Source organism: Acartia tonsa, chromosome 14 (assembly GCF_053477335.1).
Source record: "Acartia tonsa isolate MP-2025a chromosome 14, ASM5347733v1, whole genome shotgun sequence".
NCBI lineage: Eukaryota > Metazoa > Arthropoda > Copepoda > Calanoida > Acartiidae > Acartia > Acartia tonsa.
Genome location: NC_137273.1, coordinates 22854545 through 22868404, shown reverse-complemented (window position 1 = coordinate 22868404; position 13860 = coordinate 22854545). Strand labels below are relative to the sequence as shown.

Genomic DNA, 13860 nt, shown 5'->3' with positions numbered 1-13860 from the left:
ACAAAAGTAACCAAAGTATCGGAACCAATAAATAAAATAAAGTGGTTATAAAACTTTGGGTAACAGTGCAATTAACAGTCCACCCTTCTGCATTTCTATTCCTTACATATGGATTGATTGGACATTGAGCTGTAAATGGTACCCAAAGTTTTATTAATCTCTCTCATTCGCTAGCTCAAAATTTTGGGTACTCCAAGTACAGTTTTATTAGTTTGTTCAAATTTTTTAACCAATAGGTATATTTTTTTTAAGATGCACATTAATTTATCGTCGATTGCCTTGTCCCTTAAGATCTCTGATATGTTATGGAGGTACAAAAAATTAAGGTATAAGTCTGTAGTCATTGTATGAACCTGGATGTTTAACTTGACAGGTGGTAGCCGGAGGTTTATGGAATAAACTCAAACTTGGACACTCTACTCCCACTCCTTTGGGTCCCAACACTTTCATCCTAAATACAAATCAAAGATTAGCCACATCATGGTACCCAAAGTTTCATAACCAGGTTATCTTATTTGTTGGCTCCAAAACTTTGGTTACATTTATTAGATGGTTGGTTCTTAGCTAAATATGTCAGCCAATAATTTCGATCTACAGAAGGGGTAATTTTATTTAACCTCATGGGGGATATGCATTAATTTTATGTCTTAACCATTCAGATCCCCATTTATAAATCAACCCCCCCCCCCTCCCCTCTTCTAAAAATAACCCTGCTACAAATTACTGTGTATTTGCTAATCTTTTGATACAAATGTTAAAAGTGAGGTGTTGCCCCCACCCTTTATTTCCAGAAGTCGCCAACTTGTTTCTTAAATAGAAAATTTAATACTAACAAAGCCAGTTTTGTCCTATTTATTTTATGCAATTTCATAAAAATGCAAGTTAATTAAAATATTTCATTTTTATGACTATTTTCCTTTGATTTTTTTTGCAATATTTGCATTTTTTTATTGCTAAATAATAATTTTCCTCAAATCCAATTTACATTGATTTATAAATTATATATCATTTTAATAAGTGGTTATTAGATGTACAGCTACTCTATCATCATCAATTTATCATCCATTGTCTTATCCCTAAAGATCCCTCTGGTGGACCCAATGGATATGGATGTATGGTTTGGTTATTAATATGGAACTCATTTATTGGCCAGTTCGTTCATCCAGTAGGAGGGGAGGGGATGGGGTAAAGGGGTTTGGAGGAAGAGTATCGTTATTTTAGCCATTTGATAGTATCACTTTATTAGAGTACATTAAAATCTGGTGCAACATCCATGTAATAATATAGATTCTGGCTACGCAAAAAATTCCAAAGACATCAAACGAATTAGGTCGTTTAAGAACAAAACAACATTTTGAAAAACTTAAAATTCCACTTTTTAAGTACAAATAAAACAATGTAAGTAAGCACAATAATGGATAAAACGATATGTATTCAAACATTTTAAAAATAATCACTATTTTTGAGTTTAATATTAGTAGTATATATAGAGTGACTTTATGGTTTTCAAATTGGTCGCAACTGACATACTTATACATAATATCTCTTCTTTTTAGAGAAGTTTCGCATAGACACAGAGATATTTTAATGCTTTTTTTAATTTAGATGAAGTCATTGGGTAGCTTGTTGGCTATTCTTTCTCCATCCCTTCTCACCCATTTGAATACAGAGCCTCTAGATGCTAGGGGCGTAGTAACTAGTTTTAAAAAAGGTAAGTATCTAAGAAGCATTAAAAAACATTTTACTTTTTACATACTGTTTAAAAATGTTTGATTTTCAAAAGCAATTTTTTTTGTCAACATTTTTTCCCTGTGCCCCCTAAAAACTTACAGTACATGATAGGAATTTTCCTTATTCTTTCTTTAAAAACATCAAGGAGGAGGGGGACATTGGACTGTAAATTACACACTGTTACCCAACGTTTTATATCCATGTTATCTTATTAGTTGGCTCAAAAATTTTGAGTATTTTTATTATATTTTGATTGTAGGGTTCCAAACTAGTAATTTTCATTTTTTAGGACAATTAATTAATCTTAAGCAAGGGGTTAATTTTGTTTATATCACTGGGCATGTATATCAATTTATCGCCCATTGTCTTATCCCTTAAGATCCATGAAAAATATTTTTAATAAAGCATTGGTTTACTTACAATGCTACAAGTACAAATTAATTAAGCTTGTGCAAAAATTAAACTTCTCTAACCTATTATAAAAGTGGTTTGTCTGTTAAGACCTTGCTTACCACTGAACCAGTTTAGCTTCATTTTAAGATATAAGTTTATAAAAAGGGGTAAGACTATCCCTAGCCTACCCCACCTATGCAAAACCCCTAGATGCTAGGGACGCTTCCACTAATTATTATAATTTTAATACTGCTGCTAGGTAATTTCAATCACATAAATATTGAGAGTAGGGGAAATGTCTTAGCCGATAAACAGGCGCAACTCATTACATACAAAGAATGTGCAATTAAAAGGTTGGAAAAAAGGTCTAAGTAAATCTTATTAACTAAATAAATAAACCAAATTTGCTAATAAAAGCCGGTGCAAAATTAGCTTTTCTGTTCCTAGCTACTTGTTTAATAAAACACATAGTTGTTTCTCCTCTAGACTGTGTAATTTTTAATCTTTTTTCAATCAATCTACTTATAATACAGTTTCTTATTATAACAAAAGGTACGAAATTTTAAACTTAGGTACTTAAGATCAAATTAAAATTATGATTTTTTGTGTTGTTGATTGTGTTTTAATTTATATTAAGAACTGAAATATTAATATTTACGTCAAATAATAAATCTATATGAACTAGTTTATTTAATACTAGCTGCCAAGTCCTATCATCTAGGGGCAATATATTCGAAGTGATGGAGATTTAACCATCATAAGACTAAAGTTCACGCATCTCCATAAATCTAAAATTTATCGTATTATAGAAAATTTCCGAGGATATTATGGCTCAGAACTGGTACTAATCCAGTGGATATGAGCCGGTTTCGAAGCTTATACTGGAAAATTGTTGTTTTTATATCTTATGGTTTCTTCTATGATGAAATAAAAACAAACATTGAAACAAGTTTAATAAAATTTCATGAGGTATTTTTTCATGTGACAATTGTCTGGTATAGGTAGATTTAATATCAAATAATAAAAACAGGATAAAGAATATACAAGACAAAAGCAATGAATTATAGGAAAACAAGGATGACAACATCCATAAGTAGCGAAGCACAAAAAATCGTAGATGGGAATACGTACAGGTAGATTTAAAAGGTTTTTACTAAAATCAAGAATAGATTTATTGGATAAAATAAATATGAAACCTTGTTTTATTTTGTATGATGACGATGGTAAAAGTAAATTATATTAAAGATGCTCATAACAATGGGAAAAATTATTTTGATACTAATATCCCATAAAAGTTTGAAAATTGGATCAAAATAAACAAAGATCTTGGGAAATATGTAAAACATATAAAAATAGCCAAAAACCTGATAAAAGGCAGTCTGGTCGCCATGGTTGTTTTCTTAAAACGACAAAAAATTTAATTTTTAAATCCTTAAAAACTTTAAAAATTTGGAAAATTGGACCATATACACTGAAGATATGGAAAAAAAGTGTTAAATATATTTATAAATAGCCTAAAACCTGCCAAAAAGGCAGTCTGGCCGTCATGGTTATTTCCTTTCAAGACGGGAAATTTAATTTTGATATCTACAACTGAAAAAATTTTGAAAATCGGACTATAAACACTGAAGATATGGAGAAAAATGTTAAAAATATAAAAAAACAGCATAAAACCTGCTGAAAAGGCAGTCTGGCCGTCATGGTTGTCTTCTTTAAAAGACGGGAAATTTAATTTTGATATTTTTAACTGAAAAAATTTTGAAAATCGGACCATACACTGAAGATATGGAGAAAAATGTGAAAAATATAAAAATAGCCTAGAACCTGCTAAAAAGGCAGTCTGGCCTTCATGATTGTTTTTTTAAACGACAGGAAATTTTATTTTGATATCTGTAACTGAAAAAATTTTGAAAATCGGACCATAAACACTGAAGATATGGAGAAAAATGTGAAAAATATAAAAATAGCCTAAAACCTGCTAAAAATTGGTCTGACCGCAAATGATGTTTTATAGTCAAATGTGCTCCTTAATAATGGGAATGTTGTCAAAAAATTTCAGCATTCTATCTTTTATAGGAGCTGAGTAAATCCCATTTCCCCCATAGCGTTACGGACTGACGGACTGACTGACGGACGGACGGACGGACGGACAAAGTGAATTATAGAGTAGCTTCGCTACTAAAAATCATAGGGAAAAAAATCAAAAAAAAAAATAGGTGGTCTATTTAAAGAACCCAAAAATGTTAGCTTTTATCAAAATTAATAGCAAAATAAAAATCATATGATTATTTAATACAAGTTTTATTACCTCGGGCTTTCGCCTATCGGGGGTAACAAAACTGGTTTTAAGCTTTCACTTTAATATCCGTGGAAAGCTGTCTATTATACGATGTGATAAATAACTAGACTATTCTACTATATATTTCTCAACTTGTATCACTGATAGCCAACCTAACTATTTTTAGTAGAGAAGCTATTCTATTTTTCACTTAATCTGTCCGTCAGTCCGTCGGTGCTATCAAAGCTGGATATCTGAATTTTTCTGGTTTTTTTTATGGATATTGTCATCCTTGTTGTATTAGTTTTTTTGCTAGCGTGCTTGTATATATGCTGCGATATCTATTGGACATTTACCGTCCTTGCTAAAAAATGTTTTTTTTTTGTTTTTTTGTGCGTTTATTTTCAAATGACTTTGAGGTTTGAAATTTTAAATGACTTTTTTACGTTTTGTATAGTTTTTCTGTACTATTAATTCTAAAGACGTAAAACTTTTTATCTATTTATATTCTTAAATGTTAAATCTCTTATAAATAAGGTCATAAAAAAATTATTATTAATCCTAAGGTGGTTTTGAAAGAAAAAGAGTTGAAAGACTTTTTATATAAAAATGGTAAATCTATAATTTTTTCTTCAATATATTTTTTTGTTATTGAAATCGATTGGCATCATACGTTAGATATAATGCGTAAAGGCAATAGGTTTCTATTAGTTATACATGATATCATGTAATATAATCTACTTTTATATTATATGTCAGTTAAAATCTTATTTAAAAACGCTTTCGGAGTCAAAATGTTTATTATTTTTTTTTATTTTAACCACTTTTTATGAAAATTTTACAACAAAATGAAAATATTTTGTCACAATAAGTATGATATACATCTAACTACGTGACAATAGAAGTAAACAAAACGTAATTAATTTGACCTAATCCAGTTTCATCAGAGAAAATAGAAATTTTTCTTCATAAACAAATTAATCATGAAAAATTTTGTTTCATTTTCCATTTATCTAAAAAACTATTGTTTTTTTTTGTAGAAAGCAGATGTTTAAATGCTTTTTATATGGCTTTAGTTTTTAGGCTATTTTTCTTCCTTACCCTAGATTCTAGGATCAAAGAATCTATTTTAAGTACATGAACATATTCAATTTTCAAAAATCTAAATTTTACGCATCATTATTTTTCATTATATCATCCCTTACAAAATTTTTTTAAAAATATAAAACGTCCCAAAAAAAGCGCAGTTAGAACATTTCTAAAGAACAACATTTACATTTTGATTTATCAAAAATTCAAAATCAAAGTAATGTTTTTTTTACTGATAGACAAACATTAGGTAACTTGTACAGAAGATTCGCGTACATATTTGCGTTTTTATTTTGAAGGGCTCTTTAAATCGATTTTAAAGATAAACAGCAAATTTTAAATTTAAAATTTTATTTTGTAAACAACTTTTTTTGTTAAGTCATCCTTATTTTTTAATCTTAAAAGCGGATGTGCCCCAAGCCTCTAGAAGCCTAATTATTATATTAGAACCATGGTAGTTCAAAGCAAACCCAAGAAATTTGCTAAGCTTTCCTGAAAAGTGTAACTTAACCCACTTTAGCAGTATCAGAGATACTTTGCTTCAAACATAACAAAAAATTACAACTACTATATTGCTATCAGCTTTGCCCATTGAATCTAGGGGTTTAGTGTACAAAAAATAGGCTTACACCATCCCAGGACACTCATGAAGCTTCCCTTAATCGTTTTAGAGGTAAGCAAGATTTTACCGGGCAATTCAAAACTTTATTACTTTAAATAAAAACTTCATGAAAAAACTTAATTAAAAGGCGCCAAAAATGTTTAAATTTAAAAATTTAAATTTGACCTAGAAATGAAAAAAAACTGTACAGATATATGTCACTACCCCCCCTTCCCCCCCAACCTTTATTTTTCAGCCATTTGCGTAACTTACGCACTAACATATGTGTGTGTGTGTATGTGTGTTTTACATACCTTTCCCTGCGTAATTACGCATCTAACTTCAACCAACGGTTTTATATGTTCCGTATTTAATATCTTAAACTTTAACTTTTTTCACTTTTAACTTTTATTTTTTATATAAAAATAGTATAATTATAACTTTATGAGTAATTTATCACTTTAAAACACTTTTTAAGTATTATTTTTAAGTCACTTATGTTTTTTTAAATAAATATAGATATGTTTCAAATAGTTGATGTGTGTGTGGATGTGTAAGGCACGGTTGTTTTTGACATACTGATGTAGCGTAGTGAAGCGAAAACGTTCGTTTGTTTTGTTAAGTTCTACAGTCACCGAACTGCGTATATTCTCTCTCTACTCTCCCTCCCCTCTCTCTCTCCCAGCTCTCTCTCTCTCTCTCTCTCTCAGATCTATCTTGTCTCTGATTCTTTCTCTCTCTCTCTCTTAACTCTCTTTCTACGTTTCTATTTTTCTTTCTCTTTCTTTTTCCATCCCTATCACTATGTGACAAGTTACCCTTTTATTTGATTACAACTAGGGGCCTTAAAATGGATTTATAGAAAACGTGGATATATTGACAGGGGAGAATTTGTCTTCAATTTAGGTTGCTAATGTGGAACTCATTTATTGGATAGTTAGCTCATACAATAGGAGGGGAGGTGATGGGGTAAAGGAGGGGGGGGGGAAGAAGTATCGTTATTTTAGCCAGCTGCAATTATCACTTTATTAGTTTACATTAAAATCTGATGCAACATCCAAGTAATAATACATCGATTGGCCTTAACCCTCTTCTCTTTATTTTCAACCCTTCTTTCTCCCTTTGAAGAATTACATTCATTGTGAAAAACTATCCACGGGTGCATACGAATTGAAAGCACTTTTTCAACTCTCTGCTTTTTTTTAGTAACACAGCTACTTTACAAATGTCTGTTCGTCTGTCCTTTTGTTTGTATGTCACTTTAGCTTACAATTTTTTGTGTTAGCTTTTAGTCTTTTTAATTGAAACTAAATGAATGAATAGCATTATAATTTAAGAACTCGACTACAGAGATTTTTTGCTTAGAATATTGATCCTGATGAAAAATAAGATGAAAAGGATGATTATATCATAAAAAAAATTTTATCCAAAAATGTTTAAAATTAGCACTTAAATGGATGTACGGACTGCCTGTTAACGTTAATACAGTTACTTCGCTTTCTGGCCAGCAAGATATTTCACCATAGAGTCGCCTTCGAGCTCGTGCAATATATGAACCCATTCCTATGCTAACTCGAATCCCATTTGCCATGAATTAACACCTAATTTTTTGGCGATAAACATTGGAAAATCGGTCTTTCAAGCAAAAGGTAGCATGCGAGTTCGCCATCGATATTGTAGCAGAGTATGAGGCGAAGTGGCACAATCTATAATACAAAGTAGAACGATGTCTATCTGTTTGTGTGTTTGTCTGTTTGTTTGCAGCAAAGGATCTCGCTAACCGCTGAACTGATCAGGTTCTCCTTTACAGGGTAGCTTCTCATAGGTCCCAGGAAGGTTTACAAATATTTTCTCTGGGGGTGGGACACCCCCAACCCCCCCAAAATGAAAAATACCCCCCCCAAAAAAAAAAAATTTTCTTTTTAAAACTAAAATTAAAATAGTGGGGTCAACTAACCCCCCCCCCAAAAAATTTTTTTTTTCTTTTTTATTTTAAATCTAAAATACGAAAAATTGGTTTGATCAAACCTCTTAGGGCAAAGCCCCTAGAGGCTAGGGGCGAAGCCGCTAGTAGTAGCATAAATTAAAAGAGATAGATAGATAGATAGATAGATAGAGAGAGAGAGAGAGAGAGAGAGAGAGAGAGAGAGAGAGAGAGAGAGAGAGAGAGAGAGAGAGAGAGAGAGAGAGAGAGAGAGAGAGAGAGAGAGAGAGAGAGAGAGAGAGAGAGAGAGAGAGAGAGAGAGAGAAAGAGAGAGAAAGAGAGGATAAAAATAGAAGAGGTGAGAATAAAGAGCTGAGAGGCTTTTATACTTTAGAAAGAACCGAATAGAGGGCAGCATTACTTTAACTTATGCTACTATTGTGCTACTTCGCCCCATACTCTGCTACGATATCAAAGGCAAACTCGCATGTTACCTTTTGCTTGAAAGGCCGATTTTCCAACATTTATCACCAAAAAATTAGGTGGTAATTCATAAGCTACCATTTAAGATATCGAACAACGTAGCATGCTACCTTTTTAAAAAAAGTTTTGCTGGGTGAATGATACCTAATTGTTACTGTAATCATCATTGAAAGTTTTAAATCGATAGATTGGACTATCCTAACTTGCATAAATGAACGAAATGAACTAACTGTTACATACATATAGAAAAGTTTCGTTATGAAAAATGTACCAACCATATAATATGCATCCGCGGGCGGGACTTTCAGCCCCTCTTTGTGCTGGTTTCAGAATGCACTAGTTCTTTACCAAAACAACACTCTTTCAATTAACTGAAGGAAAATATTAATTGTGTTGATAATAAATAAAAATCTTTGAAATTCTGATTTGCAAATATGCATTTTGCGTTGTAAGGAAAGGAGGGGAAAAAAGTGCAAATCCGTGGTGTGCCCACAAAAACGCATAATAATATAATCCCTTTTATACATATTGAAGTAACTACATATCTATATTTGTGCTCCTTGTCTCTTACATATCTTAAAAGATATATTTATCTGGCCCATGTCCCGAATAAAGCTTCCCTTAATGTAGAATTCAATAGTTAAGCAATAAAAAAGATTTTTTCTTAAAGGACACAAAAAACACCTCACTACTTTATATAGGGTAGGTGCGCTACTTAAGCCCCGCTGGCCCTGGGGTACTTTAATAGTTATTTCTCGCATCGTCTTATAAACGGCTTTCCGCGGATATAGAAAGTACAATTATGAGATTAAAACTAGTTTTTTTAGCCCCGTGGTGCCGAAGGCACCGGCAAAAAAACTGGTTTTAATCTTATGATTGTACATTTCTATATTCGTAGAAAGCTGGATATAATACGATGCTAGACATAGTTTTTTCGTATGGATGAGAACCGGTTTCTATCCACCGGATTCGAATGAATACGAGAAAATGTTTTATGTAAAAGGGTGGGTTGGGGTGGGAGGAAAATCAGAACATTAAAGTTTAAATGACTTCATTTCAATTAAAAGAAATTTTTTTAGAGTGGGGGTTATTTTCTCATAAGGAAAGCTTTTTCCATTTCAAGAATATAAAAAGCGGCGTTATCCTGTTACAAAATTTTTTATCAATTTGAAAATTTGAGTACCCCCCCCCCCCCCCCCCCCCCCGACAGTCTGGATAGTCTGCGGGAGGAGGAAAAGATTTGAACACGGGAAAAAGGCAAGCTTCAATTTAATTCAATAAAATGTCCGTGCAAAAATACTACAAAATTGCTAAAAATACGCGGACGAGAGGGAGAACATAAAGGGGACTGGGAAAAGGGGGTTGTTTGTCAGATGGGAGAGGAAAGGGGTAAACAATACAGTTAAAAAACGCGGACACGGAGCGGACGAGAGGGAGAACATAAAGGGGGCGGGGATAAGGGGGTTGTTGGTCAGATGGGAGGGGAAAGGGGTAAACAATACAGTAAGAATTCTGTATATAAATAGACTGAAAGCTTGAAGCTGTTTGTTAGTCGACTACAGATTGCCTTGTAGCGAGGGACTGAGATCCTAAACTGGTTGGCATGGTTGACTAAGGAGGCAAGGCAAAGCTCGTGTCTCGCCTTATATACCCTCCCTCCCTTCCTCCTGTCCAACCTAATAATAGTTTACTTAAATTATTATTTTGTTGGGGGGGGGGGGGGTACTCAAATTTTCGAAATCGCTAAAAATAATACTAAGAGGAATATACCCCATATTGTACATATAACATAAAACACTCAAATATTTAAGGATGTAAAGGGATAATACAATGGCCGATAGATTAATGTACTTAACATACCCAATTATAATACACAAAATTAACATTTCTGTAGATTACAATTAGTTTATAAAATGTTTGGACACTAAACTTAATGAACCAACTAATCAAAATTTAATAAAAGTCCCTAAAGATGTTAAGCCAAAGAATAACAAAATGTTATCAAAAAAAACTTTGTGGACTGCATATCCTCCTCCATCCCTGCAAATATAAGCAAACTGAGGATTTTGAAAAGAGTGGAGAGGACTTAAAATATAAAAGGAAAAGAGAGAAAAATTAACAGAATTTTATGTTCAAAACTTGTATATTTATGTTAATTCAATACAAAAAAATTTATAAATATATTGCTTTTCTATCTTGCATATAAAGTGAATAGAAAAAAAATATGAATTTAAACAAATTTCTGCTATCAATAATTAGAATAAGAGGAATGCAATTGCCTATAAACAGGTGAACTGTTTATCATTACCAGTTCACGGCTGGTTTTTTATTAAATGAATAAGTTAGGGTACAATGTTTGGCACTTTCGATATAAGTAAATGATAATAAAAAATCCATAGAATGCGATAATAACTTCAGAAAAATCGAAGAAAATAGTTTTCATACTTAATTAACGTTTTTAAGTTTTTCTTCAAAAAGTTTAGATAAGATGCCTTTAAAAGTCGTCTATGATTTTGTCAGGGATAAAAATGTAACTTTAAAATAAGAATTACAACATATTTTGTCAATTAGTACAAAGTAAAATTTTGAACATTTTATTGATCAGTATATTTTTTAAAATGTGAAGTAGAAACCTGAATATTTTATCATGAAAATTGTGTTATGATTTGATTGTCTGCTAGATTACAAGAAAAAAGATACTGACAGTACTTGTTGGTTCTTTAAAAAAAATTAGGTAGATTACTTTCAGAACCCCTCTTTTTGCAACGTTATTTTAATAGAACAGAGACGTAATCTTAGTGTACTCAATATCTAGACAGCCAACCATTGTTTTAGAATTGTTCAATTTTTCTAACTTCTGATAAAAACAGAATTAATGGTATTTTTGTAAATATTATACCTCCAAGAAATGGCTATACTTCCCAATCATATGTTGTGTGATATTTAAGAGGAATTATTTTGATATAATGTCATTAAAATATTCGTTGAAAAAAGTGCTATTCTAGCTTATACTTTACATTTTAATGTGTATGATAATTCAAATAAAAGATAATGAAGATTTATATTATATTTAATTGTTATAATTATAAAGAAAAACCTGGAAACAGTAAAAAACTGACTTTATTTTATTGACGTAGGGAAAATTTTGTCAAATATTTGAATAAAAAAGCAATATAAAACAAAATAAATTATTTTTAATATAGTCACAAAAAGGCTTAATGAGTTTAGGAAATATTTCATTCACTAATCATGTCATTTAAACTCTATTACATAGAATACAGTGTAAAAAGATGTTCTCGTTTTAATTTTAAGTAATTTCAAATGCATTTTAATACCTTTTAATGATTTATTTTTTGAAACATCTTTTTATAAAATGTTAATGATTTTTGAAGTTATATGTTAAAATGTTTTTAAATTATGTTAACATTTTGTTTTAAATGTAGAAAATTGGTAATTCTAAACATTCTAAAAATGATTTTATTAAATTTTCATCACTTAAATTGCATGTTTGATGAAATTTTCAACTGATAATTCAAGAAAAATCGTTTAAGTTTTATTATATTTTACTTTGAAATGTTAAAAAAATATATTATTGTCAAAAATGTGGAAGTTATACTTTCCTCAAAAAAAGACCTAAAACATGCAAATTAACACGTGTAATGAGATTTTTTTTCTTTCAGGTTTAATTTTAAGTAATTATTGATATTTTTTGTAAAAAGGATTTTATATAAAAAGTTTTAAAACTCGAGTTATGTAGTGGTTCTAAAAAAGGTTGCGAATTTATGCAATTTTCTTGCAAAAAAAATTTTCTAGGATTTTAAAAATAGCAAAGGATGTTATTAGACGTACTTACAGATACAATTGCTAAGTCATTTTGGCCAAACACTAAAATAAAGTTTTGACATCTGAGGGCCCATACGTGAGTTTGAACTCCCAAACATAGGTATTATAATCAAAGGGTAGTCGAAGGTGCTTGATTTTTTTATTTACTCTTATACCCTTTATAAATTTGCAGAAGTACAAACTTTATTGGTAAGAATCTTTGAAATTTCCTAAATAACCTTACACCTGTCCATGTGTGGGACCAATTCTATGACTTTCTGAAAATTGTAATCGGTCCAGACATTTACAAGACCTTAATGGACACATAAATTCGTAAAAAATAAACAATTACTAACTCATATACTTTAACTTCAACTTTAATATATACTAGTGGATACGCCCCTAGAATCCAAGAGCTTTGTATTTAAATGGATATTGAATGGGCAATAAAAATAGCCTAAAATCATCCCATTCCCAAGAATGAAATTTTGAAACAAAATTGCTTAAACCCATCCCAAAACCAAAGCTTCAGGCAACTAAAAACCTACTAATACATCAAAATAGGATTAACTAAATATGGCTACAGGTGTTCTTTCAAAAACTTTTAATTTTACAATATAATCAACATTTTCATCCTTGTTATTTGTTTTTACTGTTACGTAGGATGTCAGATTTTTATATTTTGTACGCAAACAAATTCCGTATTTTAATTGTTGTAAATAATTGAAATTAGGTCATTCCCATGTATGCAATCTTTGCAAAAGATAGAGACAATGTCTCAAAAAAAAGGACGATTACATCTCAAATTTAGATATTGATATGACCTCAGAGGCCTCTAAAATAATGGTCTTCAAAATTTTTTATCTGTGTGTGTGTGTGTATGTGTGTGTGTGACGTGTGTGTGTGTATAACACTTTGTAAAATCTTCAAGCCGTATTTAAGCCAAAAAACCAAATATTTCAATGTTGATATAAATTGACCACAGAAAGGTAACTGGTAAATACAGATCTGAGGACAACTATACCTATATGATATAATTTATTTAAAAGTAATTTAAATCATGTCATGAAAAATTCTCTTATTTTTATGTAAAAAATCTTTGAAACTTAAAATTTTTATTGTCTGTGTTTTAACTCCCCCCCCCCCCCCCCCCTTCCATTCCCGGTGAATTGTTGAGCACGCAATTATTATCTGATTTTTACAAAGTGAGTCAACCCTCTAGGCCTCTAGCTTTATCTATAATACAAAGTAGAACAATGTCGAAAATTTGTGATCCGTTCTGCTGGGTAAGTAATAGAAGATGTAATTATACCTCTTGGGGCAAAGCCCCTAGAGGCTAGGGGCGAAGCCACTAGTATTTGTCTAAAGAATAAAAATTCTAATCCCTAAATATTTGCAATTGCATATTCTGTTTCCGTTTAAATATCTGTTGCTAATTTGAGTAAAAACAAAGAAGATAATTCCAAATACATAAGTATTAGGATGCCTGGCTGTAAAAATGAAATAATAGTTATCTATCACATCGTATTATGTAGAGCT

The 13860-nt window shown here is 31.0% G+C and overlaps 1 protein-coding gene across 2 annotated transcripts in view; it reads right to left on the bottom strand.

Moving 5' to 3' along the window:
• Positions 1 to 6682, bottom strand: part of LOC145306670 (serine/threonine-protein kinase pim-1-like) — an 85134-nt gene extending 78452 nt beyond the window's left edge. The window contains exons 1-2 of one of the 2 annotated variants that reach the window (XM_080148972.1): positions 6407 to 6682; positions 354 to 451 (exon numbers count right to left, since the gene is read on the bottom strand). In XM_080148972.1, coding sequence (XP_080005098.1) covers positions 354 to 450 — 97 coding nt within the window. In that variant the 5' untranslated portion in view covers position 451; positions 6407 to 6682. The remainder of the gene's footprint in view (positions 1 to 353; positions 452 to 6406) is intronic. The other variant, XM_080148971.1, reaches the window with a different exon arrangement.
• Between the last annotated feature and the right edge of the window lie 7178 nt (positions 6683 to 13860).